This window comes from Phasianus colchicus, chromosome 5, assembly GCF_987193195.1.
Source record: "Phasianus colchicus chromosome 5, bPhaCol1.hap1.1, whole genome shotgun sequence".
NCBI lineage: Eukaryota > Metazoa > Chordata > Aves > Galliformes > Phasianidae > Phasianus > Phasianus colchicus.
In genome coordinates, this window is record NC_143440.1 from 45467948 (window position 1) to 45494706 (window position 26759).

The 26759-nt window shown below is 39.8% G+C and overlaps 1 protein-coding gene across 2 annotated transcripts in view; it reads right to left on the reverse strand.

The window, feature by feature from the left end:
* Nucleotides 1-5145: 5145 nt before the first annotated feature.
* CCDC88C (coiled-coil and HOOK domain protein 88C) overlaps nucleotides 5146-26759 on the reverse strand; it is an 86632-nt gene continuing 65018 nt past the window's right edge. The window contains exons 18-31 of one of the 2 annotated variants that reach the window (XM_031593091.2): nucleotides 26513-26701; nucleotides 26002-26163; nucleotides 24717-24994; nucleotides 20854-20997; nucleotides 18865-19051; nucleotides 18486-18631; nucleotides 17679-17768; nucleotides 16080-16321; nucleotides 12165-12347; nucleotides 11687-11755; nucleotides 10837-10905; nucleotides 9804-10102; nucleotides 8673-8888; nucleotides 5146-7451 (exon numbers count right to left, since the gene is read on the reverse strand). In XM_031593091.2, coding sequence (XP_031448951.2) covers nucleotides 6435-7451; nucleotides 8673-8888; nucleotides 9804-10102; nucleotides 10837-10905; nucleotides 11687-11755; nucleotides 12165-12347; nucleotides 16080-16321; nucleotides 17679-17768; nucleotides 18486-18631; nucleotides 18865-19051; nucleotides 20854-20997; nucleotides 24717-24994; nucleotides 26002-26163; nucleotides 26513-26701 — 3291 coding nt within the window. In that variant the 3' untranslated portion in view covers nucleotides 5146-6434. The remainder of the gene's footprint in view (nucleotides 7452-8672; nucleotides 8889-9803; nucleotides 10103-10836; nucleotides 10906-11686; nucleotides 11756-12164; nucleotides 12348-16079; nucleotides 16322-17678; nucleotides 17769-18485; nucleotides 18632-18864; nucleotides 19052-20853; nucleotides 20998-24716; nucleotides 24995-26001; nucleotides 26164-26512; nucleotides 26702-26759) is intronic. The other variant, XM_031593092.2, reaches the window with a different exon arrangement.

The following is a 26759-nucleotide window of genomic DNA, read 5'->3' on the forward strand; positions in this document are numbered from 1 at the left end:
GGCCTGGACAGAGAACTCCAGGTGGGGCCTCATGAGAGCAGAGCAGAGGGGGACAATCTCCTCCCTCCCTCTTTTTGCTGCCACCCCTCTGTTAATGAAGCCCAGGATTCTGTTGGCCTTCTGGGCTGCAAGTGCACACAATACATTTAGCTATCACAGCAGGCATAGAAAGAAGAAAACTGGGACTAGAGCTGTAAGAAAACAGGGTACAAGAAGGTGAATTAAGGAGTAGGAAAGAGTTAATGATAATGATGACATAAAGACTAGAAAAGTCTATCCATACCGGAGAGAAGTCATGAGGGAAGGAAAATCAGACAAGATGGGCTGAACCAGCTTGCAGTAGCTGGTTGCACTGCCTCAGCTGTAGGACAGGATGTAGCAAGAGTGCTCCTGTATTTGCAGATGGCATGCAAAGAGTTTCCTGCTAGTACATGCGTGATTCCTGTTGGCAGAAGTGGTTTTTAAGGGCACGCAAAACCATTAAAAATATACTGTTCCCCATCAGACACACATTTCCCACTTCCTTTAAGCCCTTGCTATTCAGGTGCAAAACACACTAAAAGGCAAAAAAAGTAGCAACTGCAGAAATCCTCGTCAGTGGAGACACTGAGGCTGCACTGGACTCTTCAGTGTACATACCGTGCATCCATCAGATCTGATTTGATGCTGTTTTGCCCAGAGTGATCTAAAACTAACACAGTGGAGGAACATCTCTGCCAGAGTCAGAAGGCCTAATGGAAATGGATAAGCAGTACAGTCCTTCCCCTTGGACAGTGCTGTTAATGAAGTTTTCAAAAGCATTCTACCTCTTTGCATAATTTCCTTATGGACAAAAAAGCTATGAATGAATTCCAGAGACTGAGGAAACTGAAGGTTATCAAACTTACCTTAATTTTAGTTAAATCACAGCTAAAGCAACACAAAGCCTATCCCACATGGCTTGCGCCTGCCCTTTCCTCCATCTGCCTTTTGCACTGCTTTGAACAAGCAATCCTTGTTCAGATAAAATTACAATTCTAAAAAAAGTTCCCAAGATTTTCCCTTCAAAATCACTTCCCCTGTTCTCAGTGTTTTGCTCAGAAATGGCCAGAGGAGTCCTACAGGAGCATTATCAAAACTGCTGGGAATTTTCTGTCTCTGTAGAAAACAGAGATGCTGCAGCTCAGTGTCCCTGGGGGATGAGCAGCACAAACACATCTGTAGATCTGTAGGTATTTTGTGGGCACCCAGCACATAGGTTTTGGGTAACTAGAAGGAAAAAAAAAGTCTCTATCAAAGATGCAAAAAAGCATTTTCATGGGTTTCACAAGAAACAGATAATTTTAGTCAGAAATATTTAAAGCAGCAAGGAAACATAAGCCTGTCGCATCCCATAACCCTCCAAGCTCTCTGCAGAATGGTAAAGCAATCAGGTTAGAAGCACTGCAAAATGCTCACTTTGGTCCTTCCCAGTCATACTTTCCTACTTCTCACAGAAAACTCCCCCTTCCCTCCAATACAAGTCTCCGGAGATACTTCAGGAGTCCACTGGGGAGTTGTGCTTCCCCATCTGGAATACCCTTTTTGAACTTTCATGCTTTCCCTTTAGCAGCATGTTCCCAAACACCAAGCACTTCACTCAGTAAAGTAAATGCCAGTAACCTCTTATACTTTCAGTGTCTCAGCTACCAAAAAAAGTAGTTGACCCAAGCTCACCTTGGCGAGGTCATCTTTCTTTGCAAGTTTCAGGGATTTTCACACGGAGAAGGTACACTCGATGTTCCCTGTGTGGCAGCCCAGCTCCATTCTGGCTCTGAAGAAGCCGATTCCTGAAGTTGGAGAGCGAGGGGAGCCTTTTTGAATTCACTTGATGACTGTAGTTAAATTCTCCCATAAAATATCTCATACTATAAAATCAAAAGCATTGAAGTACCATATTAGACTGATCTATTTGACTCCACAATGGCCTGTAACAACAGATTCTACCTACTGCTTTATTTTTCTTTCAGATTACCACAGGACATCGCTTTGTCCTTTTCAAAGGCTAATGCCAACACTAAGACCTGTTACTCTTCCTCATTCCAGTATATAGGAACACACACTACATACTTCAGCATAGCTTCATTATCAGAGCTACATAATCCTCATTTGTAATCTTTCAATAAAAACATATACTTTAACTAGGGTTAATCTGAACAGCATCTGAGAGTGATGCAGAGAGCTGACCTTAGTTTCCATGGCATTTTGTGCTTAGTTCTGGATATGTTTAAGTTCCTAGTTTCTGTGCAATAACCACGTTTTCATGGTCCTTAGCAGAAATCAATTCCCACCCAACTGACTAAAATATGTCAGGGAATTGCTTCTCCCTTAAACTCAGCAGGGCAGCACCAGCACTGTGCCACTGTTCCATGTGTTATTCCTTAACAGAATTCTTCACAATCCTCCAGATCTGCACCGAGCTCAGCTTTTTGTCACATGCCATCAGCTCACACTTCACTGTCATGAGCATCCAAGCTACCCTTTTAAATAAGACTTCAGTGTTTTAGAAGCCTTTAAGCAGCAGCTTTGCTGCCTACTGTTCTCTTCGTATATTCAGAGAAATCTTTGTGCCTGAAAAACACCATTTAGGTCTGCAAAACTTGCCATAGCTTCTCTCAGTTATCTTAATCTCCTGTCAGCGCTTTCTTAAATCATAGTAAATTTCTTACCATTTTCCAGTGGATGCCACTCTCTCTGTTCTCATGACAGCCCCTAGTACCAGCTTCAAAGACAGACCTCCACAGCGCAGTAATCTATCTCTCCATTACAGCAACCCTTCACAATGAGAAATTAATCTGTTATTTTTGGTAATGGAAGTAATTCACACTGCACCACTAGGTCAGGTAAATTCTGCCCAGTATGGGTGACCTGTAACAACATTCCCGGTTTTCCACCGTGCCACCAGGACCTGGTATTTCATGACAGAGAAGCAATTATTAAATATAAAATATATTATTATTATTGTAAAACATCTTTTCGTGAAGCTTACCACAACTCAACTTTCAATTTTTTCATCTAAGAATTCAAAACCACAATTCAAACGTCCCTGTCCCAGCTGGATTCAGGTTCAGCAGCACAAGGTTTTGGTTTTGTTCATCTCCCACCCTCTCAACCCGCAGGCCATGGGTCATCGCATAGGAATCAGCAATTCCTACAGCACTTCTTTCATCTCCCATCAAGTCATTTACCTCTGGCTGAACCTTTTAACTCAAACATCTGAATGATCAGAAATAATTTCTGGCCACAGCACATATGAATGATGTATCACTTTTTCTAAGCTAAGTACTCTTCAACAAATTTTCTAATAAGTTCTATTATTTGTCTTCTGGCAACTTCATCTGGATCCCAATTAACTGAGATCAGGAAAGCTCTTTCCTTCTCAACCAGCTGAAGAGTATCTGATAGGAAGGTGGTTTCCATAACAATGGAAGGATATCTATAATGACAGTATCTACGATGGGCTTCGGATTTCTTGATAAGAAGATACCTTAGAACATGAGAGCCCCCCCAAGTACTTTGCAGAGCAGCTGTTTCTCTTACTTCATGCAGATACCGTTGTTGTGCAGCATGCAGTTTGTTTCCTCACATTAAAGAGATGTGCTGACTTCAGAGAAGGGGGCATTGCAAACAGCACAGACCCCAGCCTTTATCAGAAAGCCATTCACTGCTGGCGTCTGCCTGAGTGGGATCCCCTTCAAACATACATCCTTTAATAGAAAATGGGTTATACAGGCTTCACAATCTGCATATGTGGACTGAGATACTCAAACACCATTGCTTGAATCGTTATACTCAGAACCATCTGTGGCACTACTCAGTGCAGACTCCCCATCCAGCAGGCCCAGCCCGCCGGTCAGCATCAGCCTCCTCGTGCTTTCCACCACAGCTGGGGCAGCCTGGCATGCACAGCTTCAGGCTCCTGCGCAGAGGTGTCCCCACTTCCTGAAGCTCAGCACACCAGGCTGTCACCATTTCACCATCATTCCCCTTTTCTTCTTGAAGCAAGAAGCCTGTGGTGTTTGGGCAGCTCTGCCTCTGCCACTTCTCTCTTCCAGAGAAACCCCTTCCCAGCTGCTCCCATCTTCTCACACCATCTGGGAGGCACCAAGGCATCAAAGAATGGTTAAAACTGTTAGTTACTGTGAGCTGACCGCAAAACACCACCATTTGTCACAGCAGGACGGTCTCCTGTGACAAAACTCCCCTTCATGCTCTTGGGAGCCTCAGGGCCTCAACACCATGTGCTTCAAGGAGCCAGAGGTGGCTTCAGTATTAACGACCAGTTGATCTGAGTTATGAAGTCCATGTTTAACACCACCTCACACTTGAAAAGTACTACATAAGTATTGTTTTTATTCAAACTCTCTAGGACTGAGGAAGTAAATAATTGACAATGATTCTGAAAGTGACAATTAAGGTTTAAGTGAACAGGCAGGTATTTACAGCAAATTGCATCTGCAATAACAGATCTGTTCCAGCCTGCTGGCAACCAGGTGCACATCTCTAACAAGGAGCTGAAGCCAGAGAAACACCTGTCTTTCATCATCAGTGATCAGTCTGAGAATTGAATTTAACAGAGAACTTCTGAAGATTTTGGATTACCAAGAACACTCTACGTTAAAAATAGATTGCTGTATAACACATCATTTTAACACTGTAACTAAACTTCAGTTTGCAATTAAAAAAGCAGAGAAGGCAGGAAGTTCCTTTTGCTATTGTCTTCACATTCAAAGATGAGTAATTTCTCACTTTTGTAAGGCATCCTGAGATTAGCTAAGCATGAAGCACTGCACAAATGCACACTTGGTCAAAATGGAAGCATGCTTGTTGCTGAAACCTGATGGTCTGAAACCATCAGGGAAGTTTAGAAGTCTGATGGTCTGATTCTGTCTAGCTAGAAGACACTTAATTTGCATCATTAATCGTCCTGAAGTCTTCAGCAACAAGACTACAATTAAACTAAGATTTCTGATATGCCTTCTTTGGCAACATCTTAAAAACAAATGCAACTCTGCTGCTCAGAGACATGAATCAGTGCTAAAGCTTACACAAAACACTGCAAACAGAGCTCCATCCAACATTGTGATCCTGGTATATTTTCCAAGAATAAAAACAGTACAACATCAATCTGTATTATTTTAATCTTTATTATAAACAATTTTGTAGTTTCCAGAATGGGATTACTACAAACCAGATAACAAAAACATCCCTAACTGAATTGATTTTAGTTTTTACTAGATTAAATCAGAGCCAGAAAAACAAATATTACTGGAGGGAAGGGGAGGATTTAGTCTATTTCAAGAAAAACAGCTTTACAAACATGAAACAGAATTAAAGATATGTATTTCATCATATATACATAAGCAACTGATGACACTCTGGACAGAAACGTACAAGAAACTTTCCTGGGCATAAATAGATTTAAAAGTATATTTCTTTCATGTGTATATAAAATTATTTTGCTTTCTATTTTGAGCAAAGTTCTTGGAGACAAAGAGATTTCTAAGATGGAATCCCACATTCCATTTAGGATGTGGGGTGCCACGCACACAGATGTAATAATACAATTTACACAGCATTCCTATACAATACTTGAGCTCCTTATATACATACTTACAAGTCACTTTTGTACATGAGATGTCACTCTCACAATTCAAACGACATCTCCCCTGAAAAGGCTGCATTAGTTCCAGTGTTTGCATAAAAATTTCAAAAAGCAGCACCACTTGGCTTTCAGAGGCAAGGATCCGCTGAGCTGCAGCTGTATAGGGAAGGCAGTGGGTTGGTAACACTAGCCCTTCTCTGTTAATACAACCCCAGTGGGAAAGGTTAGGATACGATCCTTGAATTCTATGTGTTACCTCTATAAAATGTGGCTGTGGCAAAGAGAACTGATTTTAACAAGTTCATGGTTAAAGCCACACACTTTCGCTCTTCAGCTTTCTCTTCAAGCTACTTAAGCCAAGTGTCTGGTTATGTCTTCTGGGAAGAAGTTTGGCTTTTCTATGACCTTTTCAGTATGGTTTAAGTTATTTATCAATGGCGGAGCTGGTTTCAGCACATAGGTATTACCTGTGAAACTCTTTAATGCAGGTAGGAGGGATGCACAGTGCAGCAATGATAGAAGACCCTGCTAAGCTTTTTCTGCAGATGGAAATGCTCAGCATTTGTGAGAATCAGGTCCCAAGTTTGCTGTGGGATTGGGTCAAGCATTTCATTTCAGGCACAACAGTGTCAAAAGATGGGAGTTTGCTCCTTATTTTTCTTAATCATACTTTGTCCAACAAGAAAACAGTACCCGGAGAACATTCAGATCAGCATGCAGGTGATGTCTTTTAAGACCTGGCACAGTGTCTAGACAAGGATTACCCAACATCACCAGTGCCAACACATATACTACAAGCTACACCCACAGGTTACACACAGCCATACTCATACCAAACTGTCTGCTGATCCCCCTGGGGGTCTGAAGATCCAGGAGTGCTGCTGGAGCTGCTTCCTCTCACAGGCTCCTCCAAAGCCCCACAGCTGCCATCTGGCAGCTTGCCCTGGCACTTGGTAAGCAGGACATCACCCTGGCTTTGCCCTAGGGAAGTATTTCCCTCGGTGCTGGTGGAAACAGCTCTGGCAGAGCCCACTGTGGCCACCTCCCCAGTTCGAGGGGCTGGCTTAGGCTTAGTTTTAGAGGGAGTGTGTGGTGTGGGTGAGTAGTGTTGCCCAGGGTTCACTCGCTCCTGTTGCTGCACATTCAGATTGCTGGTGGATGCAGTAGGTGAGGCAGAAAATTGGTGGAAGGAGAGCGGCCTCTCATCTTTTGGTGGGGCCAGGGAAAGGCGCCTTGCATCAAGCTGCCGACAACGAGAATCAACACCTTGCAAGGAACCCACCATCTTTGCTGACTGGGGCCTCTCTCTTAAGGTTGCCTGAGAGCTTGATGGTACAGAAGCTCTTGAAGACTGACAGACAGTATCCTTGCCCCCACGCAAGTCTCCTACTGACTTCTGAGGGCTCTCCTGCCTATATGCCTCTGGGCCAGTGGCTCTGAGGAGATCTGCAGACGCTAAGCTGAACGCCCTGCTCAGTGACGTACTCCTCCTGCCGACCGACCCAGGCTGCTGTGGCTGTGCTGTCTGCCGTGCACCACTGGTGGATTGCTGCTGTGGCATATGAGGAGGCTTCAGGGGGCCCTGGGGATTTGCCAGAGGCTCAGCTTCGACTTGTCTGAGGTTCGGCTTCATGTAATTTCCAGGCTTAGCTGTTCTTCCTTCTTCGCCAGTGACGGCCATCTTTACAGCTGGAGCAACGTGACCAGGGGGCATCATCTTGGCAGCCTCCTTTCTTGATGGCTGAACCAGTGAGTTTCCAGTAGCCGAAGGCTCATTTGTTTTCTTAAAATAATCACTCAGCAAATCCTCTCTGTTACTGGAAGTGTCCTGTGAAAAAATAAGCACGTGTTACATTAATGACAACACCTTCTGTGCAAAGAAACAAGAAAAGCTTTTCATTCAATCTTCCTTCTCACTTATTTCAAGAGACTCAAAACCACAGATTTTATATTTAAGCATGGAATAGAAGATACAAATGCTTACAATGGATATAAATTCAAATAAAGGGGTAACATGCTCATCGTAAGTAACTGTGACAGCCTAACTTGCCAGGCTAATTGTCATAAATCTGAAGAATTTTCACCTCACTAGCAAACCGGGCAGCAGCTTTTTTGCTTTCTATCACATCAGCCACTATCACTGTAACATTACTGTTGATAAGAATGAAATCATCCACTGGTTTCAGCAAATAGCCATGATGTTCTGTCACTTTCCAGAATACAGTTCTTCTGGGTAATACTCTACTGTAATATCACAGACACAAAAAGAAAAAAAAACCTTGCTAGCAACATAAGAAAACTTCATCGCTTTTGTGTTGAATTTCCTCACCTTTCCCAGTCAATATGCTACGTATGTTAAAAGGTGCATGTACTACGTAATGAAACGTGCATTACAAAACAGAAAAATGATTGCTTGTCCTTACCTAACTTGCACATTTCAAGTCAGACAATTAACCTGGCAGTAAAAGAAAATGAGTATTGCATATTTCATGGGGCTGGTCCATGCAAATAAAAAATGGTCACGTTTGATCAGCTGTCAATGGACGGTTAGTATGAGGCATACTCATAATATTTCAAGCACATGCTGTCTTCATGAAAAATGCACTGAAACATGCTCATGATACATATTTCTTCAGTCTTCTCTGGGGAGCATGTTAAAGCTTAATCTATTCATTTAATTGAAGTTCCAACCGTTTCTTCCAGTCACAAAACTCATCTGCTGCAAGTGAACGCTTTCAACAGTAATAGCAGTTGAAATGCAGCTGGAAGATTTCTATGCTCAACTAAATGTTACAGTGTTAAGGTCATTTTTACTTCACTTTGAACTGCTGTTATGCACATTAACATTACAGAATTACTCATTCTCCAAAAACATGTGTTTATGAACAAGCAGTGGAAATACTTTATGAGCAAGTAATGCAAGTAATCTGGCAGCCTTAGTCTTTAAGTAACAGCTGAGAGTTACAATATGCCTTTATAGGTATTAATATGCTAGCAAAAGCTGTGGTAAGTTGGAAGCTGCTGCCTTCATAGCAAGAACAATGGATACCCTGGGGATATACAGTGAAGTGGATCTCCTATTTCCCCTGTCTGTTCTGTCTCTCATGCAGTCAGGACATGAATGAATGAGGAGTGATTCGAGCGACTGCGAAGGTTCCTGACGGAGGGAAGGACATAGGGTGTAGCAAGAGGGATACAGTGCATCAGCTTCTAACAGAAATTGGTGCAATGAAATCATTTCACTCTCATCTAAACTGCGTCGATGCTGAAAAGGAACAAGGATGACAGGGTGAAAACGGAGATGTGGTCAGGTAGTTATAGACAATAAAAATCAAATTTTAAACATGTCTAAAAGCTATGAAATTTATTATAATTAAAGAATAGGAGGCATATTTAAGTACTGCTCTGAAACTTCAAGGACAAGAATTTACTGATGTCACAGAACAGTACAGCTCTGCTGATTTCAATACTGTTACCAAGGCATTCATTAAACAGAAACACCCGTTCACTTACATTTCCAGGGAATTGTTCTTAAGATATTAATATGCTTAACACTGCACCACTTTGCTACTCTACAGTGTATCTGAGCAGTAAACAAATGCCATAAAAAAAACTTCCTTTCTCTGGCCAAGCATGTTGGAGTGTAGCATATTCTTGCAGTGTCTGAATCAACAGAACAGTGCCAGCACGGTGAAGGCAAAGGAAATTTCTTTTAGCAAGAAAAATATTATCAAATGCCATGATGGCCTTTTCAGATCAGGAGACGATTTCATAACTGCATACTCTATTGAAAACTACTGTTAGATCTCATTTCCAATTACATTTAACAGCTGAAAATCACAGAAAATGTATCCATTCACAGGGAAGAATAGCTGGAATTCAAAATTGATGATACAATACAAAAACTCAAAAAGTATTTGCTTTTAAAAAGCCCCACTTCAATACATAATACTTGCAGTGAGTTATCTGTATTACTTGCCACAGCCAATGCAGCAGAATAAATGAACAAGCGCTGCGTAAAATTAATCTTAATTGTTATTAACTAGTTAACTTTCAAGTTTCAATGTGCAAAATTCATAGTTCTCTGGAAGCCTGTACATGTACAAGGATCTTCTGTTTCCTGGTTTTCCTACGCCCTTCAATAAGCTTTGAGCAGGTTAGTGGCACAAGAAGTACTTACACTCGGTGGAGACAGCCTGTTGCTCTCTTCCAGAAACTCTTCCAAGGTTACCATCTCACTGCCAGGTGAGGCAGAGCGCTGCCTGCCTGTGTAAGACTGAGATGGAGCCTTCTGAGGTATATCATAAGAGATCGAACCATCCCTGTGGAAGGAGGACTCATATCTGCTGCTAGTGTCTATGATGGCAGAAGCAGAGTGAAAAGGATAACGGTCTCGAAGCAAGGCTGGCACCTCTCTGCTTGGCACCATATCTTCACTGCTGAGGCTCTCAGTTCTACCATGAATATGATCTAAGGAACCTGCAAAAAAATCATGAATATCATCGTTTTTCCCTTTGTTCAACAGATCTACTGAGGTAGGAATGTTGTAACATAGGGCTATTTCCACATAGACTAGGTGGCATTTCTGTCATTATTTTCTCTTCCCACAGAACTCACAAAAAATCAGGATTAGTGAACATCTTATTTTCTTTTAGCCCCTATACTAACCAAGCACAGCTACTTGCCCAAAGAACAGGAATAATACAGTTAATCCGGGAGGCCTCTTTACCACCTCTGCGCCACTTGATATCTCAGTCATGACTATGTGATCTGAGAGCCAAAATCTGGCAGTGGGAAAGCTAAAAGTGGAATTTTCCACAATACTTGATCTCATTTACCCTTCAAAGACTCAGAATTTTAGCAAGTCTGAGTGCACTGATTACTTATACAAGCTGTGTACAGGAAGAAGAGCAGAGATTTGTTGCTGTAAAAAGAATGTGAAGAGTAGCCTGTTACTTCCCACAATATGATGCCAGTCAGACTGAGGCAAACCTAGACTGCTTGCCTTAAAAGCCACCACTTGCCAGAATCAGTCTTAGAAAAATACTTCTTGCCAGTAGTGTTTTGATTCCCAAGACAGCCATGTCCAGATTGTGTAATCATTACAATTTCAAAACAGTCTTCAAGTTTAATTGGAAGGAAAACAGCACTTTGCACACAATTTCATGTAATTTCACTTCCTGTTTGTTAGAACCCAGCTGTAAAAGCTTTACCTTTCAAATTGAGCGGTGAACTACTGCTGGATGCATTTCTACTGCTCTCTAGACTGCTTGGTCTGGACACTGAAAAACAAGAAACAAGCCTTTAACAAACAGGTCTGAAGTTCTTTTGCTTTTCTACAATAGCTGGCTGCAGTCTGCCTTCTGAAAATAGGACCTGTACAACCGAGTCACTCTGAAAACATTATCAACATGATTTATAAAGATGAACAAAGTCTAGACATAGTAGAAATCATTCCCATTTTTCAAGTCAAGTTGCTCAGGATGACTTCATTTTTCTCACTTTTATTTTTTGTACCAAAAAATACACTTTTACAACAACTATAAACAAATTAACACTAATATTGAATAAGTTCATATTGTAAGCTCTCAGTTCATTTCTTTGGAGGAAGCTGGTAATCAGCTTGCAAATTAAGTGTTCTACAAATCTTTGAGCAGGCTACTGTTAGACCATTTCCACCTGCATTCTCCCTCTCATTATATATATATATATATATATATATATATATATATATAAAAATTCATTTTTTGATCTACTTCCTTACAACATTGTTCAGAAAGATCAGCAACAAATACGTACAGCATACATTAAAGAGTCTGCTGTTGAGGCAAAGCAATTTTGTTTCAATGTCAGCATTATTTCTGAAAATTAATTTTAGGAAAACATCCACTAAAAGCTTCTCAAGAGAAAAAAAATGCTTGGATCCAAAATCCCCAAAAGTTTTGCATTACTGCATTGATCCTACAATATTTAACAAAATGTTTGAGGATAGTTCACATTGGTTTAAATAAAAGAAGTCTTAATGTCAAGGTTTTAGAGCACTTGTGTATGCTACAAGCTTACCACGCTGTCTGGTGCTTGCAAAGTCTACCTCAGGGGACTGTTCACATAGATTATCTTCTGAATTATAGCCTAAAAAGAACACAAATTAGTCAGAACATAGAAGTTGAAAGGCAGCATTAAACACAAGAAGATCAATCCTTTAGGTCAGTCTCTTAACAGATTCTAGCAATGTTAAAAGCTGAGATGATCAAGTGGATTTTAGAGCCAATATTGGAAGAGCAGCCAATTTCTAACCACTGCTATGAGTCACTGGGCAGATAACCATGGTACAACTGACTAACAACCAAACGCGGTCTGTGGAGTTGATGGCATTAAAAGAGTAAGAAAATTCTGGATCTGATCAATTAAACAGATAAAGTCAGAGTGAAAAGATTTGTGCTGTTTTTTACATGAATGTCAACAGAAGCCAAGATTTACTCAAGAACAAAAAAGTACCCTGAGCTGTACAAACAGCTGGTAGATCAAATGCAGTGCACACCTTTTGGTCTGCTCAAGACCCTGGAGATGGGGGTAGAAGTGTGCGGGTGAATAGCTGAGGTTGAGCAAGTCCTGGGACCCAGCTCCACACAAGAGGGTTTGGTCACAGAGTCTGCTGAGATTTCAACACTATCACTGCCGCTCCCATGATGGGAACTCCTCTTCTGCTTCAGATCTGTCAGCACTGAGGGGGGAGAAAGAGAAATAAAACGAGTCATTGAAAAGTAGTATTAGAAGATGCATATTTATCTTCTCATACAAACAAGACAAGCAGGCACAAAGAAACTGCACAACAGAGGAGCGACGTTTGCAAGCTTTCCCATAACCAGTTTTGTATTGAACAGCAAATTTCTGCCACCAGTTTTTCAATCATGTGTGCTCTCTGTAAAGTGTGGGAGTGACAAGGGCTGTTTAGTGCCAGTGGGAGGGTTGGTATTATACATGCAGAAGTTACTGTGAAATGAGGAAGAAAAGGATCAAAGAGATGAATGCAGAAAAAATAACTGAGGTGTGAAATTCCCGTAACATTAATCCTTACAGGTACATTTTATAAGCACTTCAGTAACAAAAGAGAATAAGGATGGAGTGACTTGTTCAAAAGGAAAATATATTGATTTGGAAATTAACTATTGTGATTTGCACACTAAGCTAACTGCTTTCAGGTTTAGATCTTGACTGTAGTAACAGCACGGTCTCTTCAAGGTTAAAACTGCTGCTCTTGCAATGCTCTGCTGCAGTGCCTTTTAGGTGGAATTCACGGGATCTTAGCATGAAAACACAAAAACTACCTGCTAGAATATTACTTAAATTCAGAAAGCTGGTGACATCTTTCCTAGTAATGAGGTAGGTCACTTCATTTCTTGTAACACTTTAAGGCACCCACAAAACAGAACAAAATTTAGGGCATTAACTAAAGGAAACAGCTTTAATGAGATGCAAAGTTTGAGGTTCTCACACATTTTTAAGGAATATGTGCTTAACTGATTGTAACAAAAAGCTGAAAACATAGCAGACTGCAGCGGTCAAAATAAACTCGCAGACAAGAAATAGTTCAAAGCACAGAGTAGCAGCAAAGCAGTATTACAGAAAGCAGACCAAGTTACTGTCATATCAGATGACTCCTGGAAGCTTACTTCAGGAAAAAAAGTTTCATCCCACAGTCTGTGTGGGCTCCATAGCACAGGGTCTGCACTTTCTCTTAGAATTGAAGTTGATGGCACTCTTACTGGGGCAACTACTGGCTAAAGTACGGCATGCAAAACCACATTTCTAACTGACTTTGAAAATGCACTTAACATCTTTCACAGATGCCAGAATTATTAATTGCCCTTGACAAAGACACTGTAAAATTCCTAACTGGGCAGCAAGAAGCTTCAGTGCCCTTAGTTGTATCACTTCTAGGAGTGACAAAGGAGATGACGCAGATCCTTTGGGTTTCTGCTGAGCTCCTCATGTATCACAGCACATTGCTTGTGCTGCACACACACCTCCCTCTCTTAACACAGAGCAGGGATGGAAGCCACAGGTTCATTTCAGAAGCTACCAGCTAATGACTACCAGGCAGTGAGAATTCTAGGCAACAAATCCATGATGAAGGTTATCTCCAACATTAAGAGAACAAATCTACTTTTCCAAAAAATCTCTCAAGACAGAAACAGCAAAGATTTAAACTTTCTGCTCAATTCAAGATTAATTTCATAGCTCTATGAACTCCTTAAATAGCAAGTTAGGATGCAAACATCAAGACACTTTGTGGGAAGAATTCTCTCAGTAGCTTCCACGCTATATTCAAAGTTAGGCTACTTATAAGAAGACAATGATGTTAAAAAAATGCCATTATTAGCAATTAGTTGTGCAAAGTATTGGAAACTGTCAAAGTTTCGAAACTGGTTACATACTATATTTGCATTTTAGTTGGTCTGTAACGTTGCAGAAAGCAAAGCAGCAGCAAATCAGTTCAACACTTCAACGGGACACGATGCAAGTACGTGACTGCAAGGAAATATCCAAGCGCACAGCAACTTCACTTACTTTAACATGCACCACAGCCAATATACATACGCAAACTGTATGCCATGAGGTCCCCTAAAATTGTGCTGCATTGAAGAAATGATCCATTGTGCAATAGTGATTCATCTTCTACAGGAAAACTTAAGTCCATGTTCACTAATCTGTGCTTGTTTCTAGAGTACTGTAAAGGCATGCTGAGTATTTCTATCAAGGTGTGTGTTCTTTTAAGGCACGTGGGTTTAAAATGTTTGTCAGAAGTAAATGAAGATAAATACTAAAGAAAAGGTGTTAGATATCTCCCAATTCCGAGAAAGAAAAAGGCTCATTAGGAGAGGGCGGGATGTTGGAAGAAGACCAGAACCGGAGCCGATTAGAGAGAGACTGGTGATTCGATGGAGACTTAGGAGACTTTTCTTTATCCTTGCTTTTGCTTCTCAAAAAGGCAATCTTTCTGCGCTGCACAGCTAAATTGTTATCACCCAGGTATCCCAAAAAGAAGAAGAAAAAAAAAAGTGAAAAAAGCCCATGTACATAAAAAGCTTAAGTGTCTTAAAACAGATTAAACACTGCACAACCAGTAAGAAATGACAAAGGATAAACAAAGACTAACACATCTATTTAGAGGACTCAGGTTAATGCATAATTAACTACAGTTAATCTGACTCATCTTAATGCACAGATTAAGAAATATACATAAAACATAAACAACTTCATTGAGAAATAACTGTTAGAACCCCCACAATGTTTTAATTAAAAGACAAAAAAATCAGACAGGTTTGCAGGCTCCTTGGTGATTATATACTCAGATCTCCTAGATGTTTTAGATGTTTTCTAGGCTTTAGTACTGGTGCTCATCATCTCAACATGAGCACATTTCACTTAAAGCCTCTGGGGCTTCATTCTTGATTTTATCTTCAGCACTTGGTGAAGGACTTTTTATTAGAAATCCAAGCCCAAATTTCCAGGCTGAACTTCAGATGCATACTACATACTTCTAGCATTTCCCAGAACCACGTGGATGATTTGGAATGTGCACTATTTTAAACTAATCAAAGGACTCCAAGAAAGGAGAGGAGGAAACAAAACCAATCAAAACAAAAACTAACAAACAGATACTTGTAGTAGTCTGTAACAGCAACTATACTCCTTGGCTCACCCCCTTCTGTCTCCTCCACTTCCCAGCAGTGATGCAGGAAATACTACATAAAAATTAAGTTCAAAACTGCTTCTAGGAGGACAAAAAACTATATACAGAACCGGAAAAAAGTGATCTCAATAGACTAAGTAAAACTTGTTTCTGTATTTTCTTCAATAAAGACTACAGTGTATTTATTTTGAGGAGCTGTCTTCTAAATTCCCTGTCACTAGGAATGCACAAAGTAACTCTGCCAGAGAGATCATTCTGTCTTTCTTATTCTTTTTAATGTATCAAAAATTATTTCATCTTTTTACATTAAGAAATTAATTTGATCCCAAGTCAACTCATTGCATCATCCTCTAAAATAATAAGATTACCACAAAAAAGCGTTTTCTACATGATTTCTTTTGCATGTGCGCCATCTCCTGGCAGTGGCTGTAGGACCAGCCTTATCTACCTGAAGAACAGATGTTAGTAAACACGACCATAAAATTACATGGATCAGCTTTAAACTGATCTGTTGCAAAGTCCCTGTGAAAACTTTTCATCAACTTACTCAGTAATACACAACATACTTAGATCAACTGTGAGACTGTACAAAAGCTGAAGGGAAAGAAGTGGATAAAAGAAACAAATCTAACACTGGTTTACTAAAAAAAAAAGATTTAAAATAATGTGATGCAGTATCAATGTATCTTAAGAAAAAAAAATTTTAAAAAAGCACCAAAAATCTGCTTGGCTCATAAATTTGGGCTGAGCATTGCATACCTTTAGTTGCAGAACCTCCAGGGTTCTCTCTTTCTTCCACAGAGTTTGACCCTTGAGAAGTATTATCCTGAGATTCTTGTTGATGTTTCAGTTTTTGTGAGGCAGATGGAGAGTTTACTGTCTCTGGGGATTCAGAATGCCATAGAGGACTCTCTGTTGCTGGCTTTAACCGCTCCCTTGTAGACTCCTTCTTTGGCTTGATTAGTTTGACTAAGGCTCTGGCTCCAATCCAGTGGTTTTTCCTGATAAAGGAGGTTTAGAGAACAGGATTTAAAAAACACTACGTGAAGAAGTTTACAGCTGTGCTAAAGCCACCAAGCTACATTCTTATTTTTTTGTTGTCATGAACTGTTGGAAAGATGGAGCATGGATTTTTAGGATTCTCTCCTAAAGTCTAAATTATTTTACAGAAATATTTCTTCAGTATGAGAGACATGAGAAAAACAAATGTTTCCTCTGCTAGAAATCTAAATTACACACATGGACCTACATAAGTCATTTCAACTGTGAGAAAAGCTCTACTACAGTAAAAGACCAAAAACTGAAGAAATGAAAACTGTTCTAAGGATAATTTTTTCCCAGTATCAGTTCGATCCACATACAGTGGAATTAGCTTGTCTCTTTTTTGTTATTAAGCAAGCCTTTTCTCACTGATGGACTGCTTATATCCTGCGAAACAGAAGCTCTTGAAACTTCTGCTGCTGCTGCTTTGTTGAGTATACAGAATCCCTGCACTTGTCTAGGACACAAATCCAGTGCTGGTCATGAAGCAGTTTCAAAACAAAGCCAAGAGACTGTTTTGTGTAAAATTGTACCCCAGCAGGAGCTATAATATACATCACCAATCATTATTCATCAGGATCTCATATCCTCCATCAATTCAGAGCAGCAACTTACATATTTTGAGGCTAAAGGAAGAACCTGACCACCAGCTCAGCACTGTTTTTATCACTAGCACTAAATGATCTATTAATATTGAAGCTTCTTAGTCTCTCCTGTAGGCCTTTCTTCCCTTCTACAAAACCACATAGAGGATATCTTCTGTACATCTGTGTACAGTATTTCACTTAAGTTTTATCCACCACAGTTCTTGGAAAAATGCATGCATATTTCTGTTGGAATCGTTTTCTGAATTAAGGGCAGAGGAACTTGTACCTTCCGATATACTTTTGCTGCTTTTAGTTATGGGCATAAGTCATCACAGAACTTTGGACCTCCTTAATTTAACTACTGTGCTGCCATGCAGATTTAAAACAAAACAATCCCAGAAGAAATTTTATCTTCTCAAAGGTGAATGATGAGTGTGCACTTCTCAAGGCCGTGAAATTCAGCAGGGCAAAGTGCCTCTTCTATAGTTAGTACTGTTTCAGATTCCAGTACTAAGAGACAGAACCCCACGTGAGGCACTGAACTCTCATTAACACAAGCTAGATCACAGCTTTTGGGAATGGTTTGCAGAGTGAACTTAAAGAGAGAAATGGAAATGATATTTTGTCCTCAATTCAGATGAAATTCCAATTATCTCCCCTTACAGAGAGGCCTTTCTCATCCTCACAAATCTGTACATCAATAGCAAAACTGAATCCAAACAGGACTTACTTTTTTGGAGTAGGATCATAAAACTTGTACTGATCCATTATTTTCTCTTCAAGTTTCTCCTTGTGTCTCTTTAAGGCATTTAGTTTATCACTGCAATAGGAAAAAGCATATTCTGAATTATCTGTACAAAATCAAACACAAAAGGCCAAAGAGAGCAAAGAGAATGAAATGTCCTCCTGTCACATAAGCTTCAGAATGCTACTGAGCTCATTCACTACATAGAAAGGTACAATAGTCTGTTTAACTTGCCAGTAAGAGAGTGACTTTTGAGCAATAAGCACAGAAGGTGAAAGTACAACAGTAGATTTAAGTTAGTACTCAGTAATAACTAATGTAGCTTTTTTTGGCCAGCGGTTGTTAGGAATAATTTTTTTTTTTAAATTTATTTGCTGATTGTTCAATCTTATTCACAGTCCACTGACAAATCATTTACAGACACAGCCTTACTTAGGAAACTGAAACACAGAATTAGTAAGACTAGACACTTGCTGCAACTCAGCTCTTTCCCAGGTTCTTCAGCTTTCTTTGAGAAGTTTGGCTTAGCATTCCAGCTTTTACAGCTACAGTTCTCTATATGGATTCATTTGTATTATTTGAAAAGAGGTATCTGTACTTTTGTGTAAGGCAATACAAAGAAATTCTGTAGCATATTCCCATTATGGAAAATCTTCTGAATATTTCCTTTTCTAGGTAGGTATCAAGTAGATCAGTCAACCTTCTGCTGTCCCTTCTTCTAATAGAGGATTAGTATTCTACAACTGTCTAAAACCTTTTTCAGGGTTCACAATTCAAAACTCATTTCCTTACATGTACTGTTTCTGTTCTTCATGATACTGATCCTTGTTCTCCATGTTCTGCTCCAGTAACATCTGATTCTGCTGGTTCAGCATCTGAATTTGACTTAGAAGATGATGATTCTCTTCTTCCAGATTTCCCTTGAGACGTGACAGCAGCTATTAAACAAGACAGACAGATGAATTTCTACCCTACATTTGGCTTCTCTGGAGCAGCAGTGCAATCAAGCTAACACAACAGCAGAGCAACCTACAAATGGATCAACTCTAGAGTATATATGGGCATACTGTTATAAACACACAGCTTGACTTTCTATACATTTATCAGAAATTTCAAACAATGGATGCTCTCTTACAGAAATCCAGCAGCGCACCTACTTATTGCTACTCACCTCACAGTGGTTATCCAGCTTGGTCAGAGAGATATCCATGGACTGGTGCTGTTCTTTCAGCTCATCATAGCGAGCCTGCCAACGATTCAGCTCTAGCTGAGAGTTGTTCAAGGAAGTTTTCAGTTCTTTAGTGTGTGAATGCAGCCCTTCATATTCTGCCTTTAGTTGGCTGTGCAAGAAATTCACCCTAAACATGAAAAAGCCAACAGGCTTGTGAAGAACACTTCATACAAAGTGCCTCACATTCAAAGACTACATTTTAAGCGTGCACCAAATCAAATGTTAAGTTCTAATGACTCCTAAAATTTTTTTATTCTTGTCACAAAAAAAAACCTTTTTAATAAAGTTATAATAGCACTATGAAATATTTTTAATCTTCTGTTGGATTAGAAGAAAATAGACAAAATAAATATGCTATTCCTCCGTGGGTAAGAAGCACATCAGAACTTTCTGAGGCAGGATGTATTTAAGAGCATTTTGATATAAAGGCAGCTCTATTTGGCATAAGTAAAGAGTACTAACAGAATTTTATTATTTTTTTTTTAACTGATGCATGAAATATGAGCATGTGTTATATGAACACAGATACGACACCGTAATGCTGTAAATGAGACTATGGCATTCCTTTATACCTTTTGGTAAATCTAAAAATGTCTACTGCTCACAAAGGCATAAAATTATAGAAGCAGATAAATGAAAATGGTTACATTCTGTACCTGCTGACAGACAGCTACCTCTTCCTCTCTTTCAGCACTGTAAATAACATTTTGCAACATATTTCCTCGTTCCTAGAGAAACTGGATTGAAACCAGAAGGCTCAAGGAAACAATGTTTGCAGAGCTCAGCCATGTATGAGGGTACAATAAACTTGGACAACATACAAAACTTTTGTGATTGAACTGAAGGTGTAATGTTTAAACATGATTAAATCTAATGCTGTTTGAGCTTGATAACTTGGAGTTGTTTCTTTTTTGTAACAAACTTTTTTCTCAAAAAGCCTTTGAGCAGTCACTGAACTGGTTCTAACAGTGAGAATTGAGCAAGAATTGAAGAATCATAGAATATCACAAGTTGGAAGGGACCCATAAGGATCATTAAGTCCAAAAAGGACCACCCAAAAACTGGACCACAATTCTGAGAGCCCTGCCCAGACACTTCTTGAACCCTGGCAGTTTGAGGCTGCCCTGGGGAGACTGTTCTAGAGCCCAATCACTGTCTCAGTGAAGAACATGAATAAGCCAATGCCTATTTTCAACGCCACCATGATCATTCTTCTGGGCTATGATCAGATCACCTTTCTCCAAAGCACAGATCCTGAATACTCCAAATAAAAGCGTATCACTTAACATGAGAAGGTCTAGGACAAATAGCTGCTCATTCTACTGTTGCATTATGTTACTTTTGGATGCTACCTCAACAAGAGAGTTTGGTATGAGTTCACAGTCACACAGTGATCATATGAATCACTAAGTTAATAACAAGGATTAAGTTTTTTTTAGACTACTAACAAATTGCAGCTTTCTTTTGGCTACAGAAAAGAAACAGCTTAACTCCCATAACTAAAGCACACTGTAAAAAAGACATGAAGTTTTTCCTATGGGGAAAAAAAATGAGTAGGGACCATTTCAAACAACTCAGAGCTTTGGGTATTTGTAGTCCAGCTTAAAGACAGGTGCTGGAAACAACTCAGTACAGAGAGATTTATGAGCAGGATCACAAATGGTAGCATATTTTGAACAAACAGAAGTCCCAGAATCAGACCATATATGAAGCACCTTTTGTTTTGTTCACAGTATCCACATAGCTGATGATCTAAAACAAGTTAAACAAAATGAACAAATTACAAGACTGAACTGAGAAAAAAAATTAACAGATGCGTTAATGAAAGTATTTTGGAGCTAAAATTAATACAATGCAACAGAGAAAAAATGTATTTTGCATCACTGACTTTTCAACGATAGTTAGAAGAATTTAGAGAGGGAGCCATACCTGTCCAGTTCCTCCCTCAGCTTCTGATTCTCCCCAGCAGTTACTGCATTTGATCTCCTTTCTTCTTGCAGGACCTCTCTCTCGGTTTTTAGAGCTAGTTCCAACTCTTCCAGTTCTGCCTTCTGTTTCATTAAACTGTTATATCTACAAAAGGCAAAAAACATTCTCAGCTCCCTTTTATATCTTTTTCTTCATCTATTTTAAGATTTGGTAATAGGTGGTACCACAAACATAAAAAATTAGTGGTTACCTGTCTTTCTAGTTTTGTACAAATGTGTGTATTCAAAAATTTACAAAGGCTGAAGAATTCCACAATATGCATGGAAACAGCTTTGCCCACAAGTCTGCAAGACTTTGATCTCCAGATCACTGACTAACTGAGCTGTGGAACAACTCCCCTGACAGGTGGCACAGCATGGATTAGGTGGGCTCAGCTTCCCTGGAGCTGCTAAGCTCCCTGCATTCAGGAAATACTGCGCAGAATATGAGGTGGATTGAGACCACTTTGTACAAGTGCAAGCTGTGCACAGATTTTTTTTCCTGTTGTGGCCACACACACACACACACACTCACGCAGAAGCCACTGGAGACACTGGTGCAGTGGATGTCAAACTCATCAGCAGGTTTTTCTGTGAGAATGATTATAGGATATTGTCCCAGAGTATCCCTGGCAGATGTATCTGCATCAGGCACAGAGAAGCATCACTCTTGCATTTTTAAAACAGCAACTGAGTGACAAAGTAGTGATAAAGCAGTGTCTGAACAGGAGCTCACAAGCATCATCTGCACGTGTCTCATCTGCTGGCTCTCATCTCAGCAGAGCACAGTTACTCTGCAGCCACTAACTCTTCAAAACAAAAACAAAAGCAGCAGACAGCACCAAACACACTGATTCCTGCCAGCTTGTTCTTCTTTCAGGCTACCATTTTCTTCCTCCCAGGGTCAAATTACAGCCTGTCCCAAATTCCAGCCCAATTGAAGGGCCACACAGAAAATACCTGTCTCTCACACAAAAGCTACTTTTGACTATTCATTCCCAGTAGCAGCAATGGAGTTTAATTAGCCTTATTTATTTACGTTCTTCATTCATTTAGCCCCAGGACATTTTAAATTCAATGTCTGTACAACAAATGGAAGAACCTGAAAGCAAAGAAAGGTTTCACATCCAGCTCCAAGAAGGATTTAAGAAAGACCGTGTTCCAATCCAGAGCCTGAGAAGACAAACTCCATTTTCAGTCCCTTGGCAGAAATTACCCTGGCCACCTCTGTACTGTATTGTGAATTCTTTTGCCATTTCCCTATGATAGAACTACTCTGTTCATTTTTATCCAAGCCATCTTTTTTAACGAGGGAAGCAGTATACTGGTACAGTTTTAACAGTCTGGCCCAGCTGTACATGCTTTCTTTGAGCGTAAGAGCTGCTGTAGTCGGTCACAGATGCTTCCCGAGATACTAGGAGACAGGGACAGAAACAAGGGACCACCTGTGAAAATGCAGCAATTCTGCAACTCTGGTGCCCAAATGAAAACCCCAAACAAACATACCTGTATTCCAGATGCAGAACCGAGTATCTGAGCTGGATTTATGCAACCTGACAAGCTTTACCACCAGGAAAGGTACCTCTGCCTGTAGCCTACTCAACATACGTGTTCATCCCATTTTTTTAAGCACGAGTTCCAGGTACACAGAAGGAGTGTTTGTTAAAGTTCTTACACATACACATAAATTCCACTTTGGCTCTGACACAGTCCATTCCTTGACCTGAACAATCACATTTCTTTTCACTCCTTTTGCTGATTTGTCAGAAGAAATACTGCTGGTGGGTGCTTGTGACTGAGAAAACTTTAAAAAGCACCCAGCTTTGCCCAGATGTGGCAAAGAGAACATAATACCACAAATCCCTGCACTATGTAACCTTGCACAGCAGGGATTCTGTTTTTCCAGCGACATGAATTTTTCCAGCATCTCTGTAGGATTACAGTCCTCTTGAGAGTAAGCCACAAAGAAAAGCTCAAGCATCTGCCAATCAACTGTCATTACTAAGTTATTACCTCTCCTTAGTAATGAGCAATATGTAAAGTAATCTTAAAAATGCAGGCAAAAGAGGTCCAGACTTTCTGTGCTCGCTGCAGAAGAAACTGCTATTAATGGTAAATGGTCCTAACATACTAAAGATACTTTTTTTCCTAAATTGAACCCACATCTCCGTGGTTTACTGGGCTATGTCAGGCATTTTACTGCAGTTACACTTAACCCACATTGCAGGGCTCATACTATGCAGACACAGTGAGGGAGGTTTCATTAAGTTTGCTCAGGTTCAGAAAATATTTTGATTGTGTCAAATATGACCTGCACATGTAACCTCAGTGACCTTGGCTGCACATGAAGGTAGGAGTCCAAAAGCTAACGGAAGCTGCTTGTTTCTTCTGACTGACAGTCTGTGGACAAATCACCTTGACAAGTCTCTTTGCAAGCTGACCTGCTGAAAAGGACACTACACTCTTAAAACTGCCCAAACCAACCTGCTTCAAGTATACAGAAGGTTACCATCTGTCTCCCACTGACAGTCATATCTCAGTAACAGAGTCCAAATGGTTAACATTTACTAAGGTGATTTGAAGTGATTTGACTACTTATCATTAGAGAACTTTTTTTTTTTTTTTGTTAGAAAGCCACTCTTTCCCTTAGAGCAGGACTGTTTAATAGTTGTTACTCATCAATAAACGGTGCCTAACAAACTGCCCCTACACACTGCACTGTGATAATTTTAAGCAAAGCCTGTATCAAAGAGAATCATTAATCAGTCTGAGAAACTTGGTAAGCAGGAACAGTGTCTGTGTAATCATTTACAGCTCATTTAGTTGACATCCAAGCAGCTGAAGCAGCTGTCCTGTCACACAACCCCAGGTGGACATTTTAATCACAATAGGTTTACTATGATTCTACAATACTTCTGTGTTTTATCACAATCTATTGCACATTATATTGCCAGATCTGCTGTCTTCAGGAGGAAGTTTAGCACCAGGTTTAAGTCCATTCTGAAGGAACAACACTGACTTACTACAAACTCAACTTGTGTTCCTGCACAGAAACTGAAACTGAATACAGATATTCTGAGGAGAAAAAATAATTTTAAGTAGTATATAAAATATATATTTAATATTTTGAGGCAGAGTGGCATTTATGTAGTACTACAGTATTTATACCATTCAATCCACAGACAACTGTCAGAAAAATGACTGTAACTAGTGTCTAAATAATGAAGAGAACACTGATTTCACAATTCAGCTGCAGGGCCTGAAGCAGAAGTCTTAGATGGTAAAGATAGATGAAAATAAATAATACATCACTATCTCAGGGCAAGCTCAATACAGGTTCCTTCAGAGAGCCTCCCTTGTCACGAACTCGAATTAACACACAGTCTTCAATTATTTATACTATTCACCAAGATACACATAATTAGGTAATTACCCAGTTGCCTTATAGACATCACTGTGTGACTACAGAAGATACTACCTGCTAGAACTAGAAAAATCTTTTAAGTCAGAATGTTATTATAGCAAAGATCTTTAGCTGAAGTAAAGGGATTTAAGCTACTTCTGACAAAGCATCCCCAGGATCCAAACTCATGTATGCTAAATATCATCAGTCACCTGTGGTCTGCCACCATCAGAGGCCTGAAGTCTACAGCTTTGCATATATGCTCATCTTATCTCCTAATAACAGCAAGAATAAGAAAACACATTTTCAAGGGAAAAAGTTTCTCTAATAAAACAATAATTTCTGTTTATAATTGGAAGCCAACAATTAAGACTAAGACCATAGCGTGAGCGCATTCTATCTCTCCAGTGCAGTGAACATACCTCTCCCCAAGACCTTTGTGTTCTAGATCCAGGTTTTTGTGCAAGGTTTTCAGGCAGCTGTGCTGGTTTATTAGCAATTCATATTCTGTGGACTGACGTTCATGTAATGAAGCAAGGTGTTCATGATCTTGAAGCAATGATTCATATTCAGCTTTAAGCTGCTCCTTCTGCTTCAGCAGATTTTCATTTTCGTTCTCCTTGGCTGTTTGCTGATTCTGGAGTAAAGCGTTCTGGGCCATCAATGAAGCACTCTGGGAGCTGAGGGTTGAATTTTCTACCTAAAGTTTCTCAAATAAAAAGCAAGTGTTACTTACACCTACTGGTACATGCAATAGACATGTATGTACCATGTCTATGCAGAGACATACCAGCACACAGTTAAATCAAGAACACATCATTTGCTTTGTAGGCTTAAGATATTTATGGATGCTTGGGCATCACTTCAGTATTGCTTTCAGTATTCAGTATACACCATATTATACATACACACACCACCATGCTAGCAGTGGCCTGTTACAGACCAAGAGCCTGAAAATCCAGATAAGTTAGAATATTTGCAACTGAGCTATATCTCTGACAATCACACACAAATGCCAAAGTTACTCCACGTTCATGTACCTGTAAGTGAGAACTTAAGTTCAACCAAAGTCAACAAAACCAACTGCATCACTGTATATAGGGGCAGCAGTTCTAACAAGCCTGATTCCAAATCAAATCAAATTTTATGTTGCTTGCATACTTCAATTAAAAGCGAGAACAAAGTATGGGGAACCAAAAATTCTGAGAACGTGCAAGTTTAAAAGCTTAAATAAAGAAGAATTCACAATATAAAAACATGACAGCTAATCCAATGCTGACCTTTAAAACTGTGCTCTTTCTCAAATTAATATTTTTTTTTCAAAATTAGAAGCAAAGCATCTTTAAAAGCATCTGCTTTCCACCAACAACTTAACATATTGTCTGAAGTCTAAGAATTGCCCTCAGAATCCATAGCTACAATGCCTCTTGGAGATAACTTGCGTCCCCTTCCCACTACTTCCATAGTCTTCTTCACAGATATACAGGAAAACAGCATATATGATTTTATTTTAGTACAGCTTCTGAAATAACATTTGTATTTTGCTGCAGTTACCTTATTCTAGAAATTTCTCTCTAAATAAAACATTTATAATGAAAATAAATCAGCTATAGAGTCAGTTTCCCTCCTAGCTTGGAGAAATTCAGGTCTCAATCTAAGCTCCACCTTCTAGTTATATCTTGTACAGAAGTACAGGGTTATCCTGACCTGGAGTTTGGCTGTCTGCGTCTGCAGGGCAGTATTGTGTTCCTGAAGGAACATGTTTTGCTTCTGTAGTGTCAGGATCTGATTGTTGAAAGAGACATTCTGTGTTTCCAAATGCTTCAGCTGTTCCTTAAGTAGCTGCTTCTCAGTATTCAGGGCTGCATTCTGAAAGACAGATGGGATTGAAGGGGTGATAGGAAGAAACAAAATGGCTGTCCTGATCGCCTGCAGTCCTATCAAGGATGAGAAGTAATTAGCAAAGATCATTCTGCAATCAAAGGGCAAAAGATACCTCTTTTCATAACTAAATGAAGGTGTAACAGATGTTGATACCTGGATTCGTCCCTACAGAGATGTTACTGAAGACATAATGTCTTGGACTATGAGAAGTCCTATGAGATACCAGAAAACCCCAGAAAACCCACCAGATTCTTTTAAGTTCAAAACCCAGGTCCCAGCAACCCACTCATGGTCACAAGAAAGTGTGCAGGATAACAGAAAATAGAAAGCTTACATTCCTTTCCAATTCAATTGCCCTGTCTTTCAATTTCAGCAGCTCCATGGTAGCTTCTCGGTGTCCCGTGTCCAATTTCTCATTCATTTGGTGGTTGGGAATGAGCTTCTCTGGAGAATACTTCAGTGAATTCTGAGCTTGCTGCCCATCCTGCTGATTCTGCTTAAGTGCATCAAAGTCCTTCTTTATCTTCAAAAAAAAAAAAAGGAAAAACCTTCACCACTGATTCAATAGTGGGATTTTATAT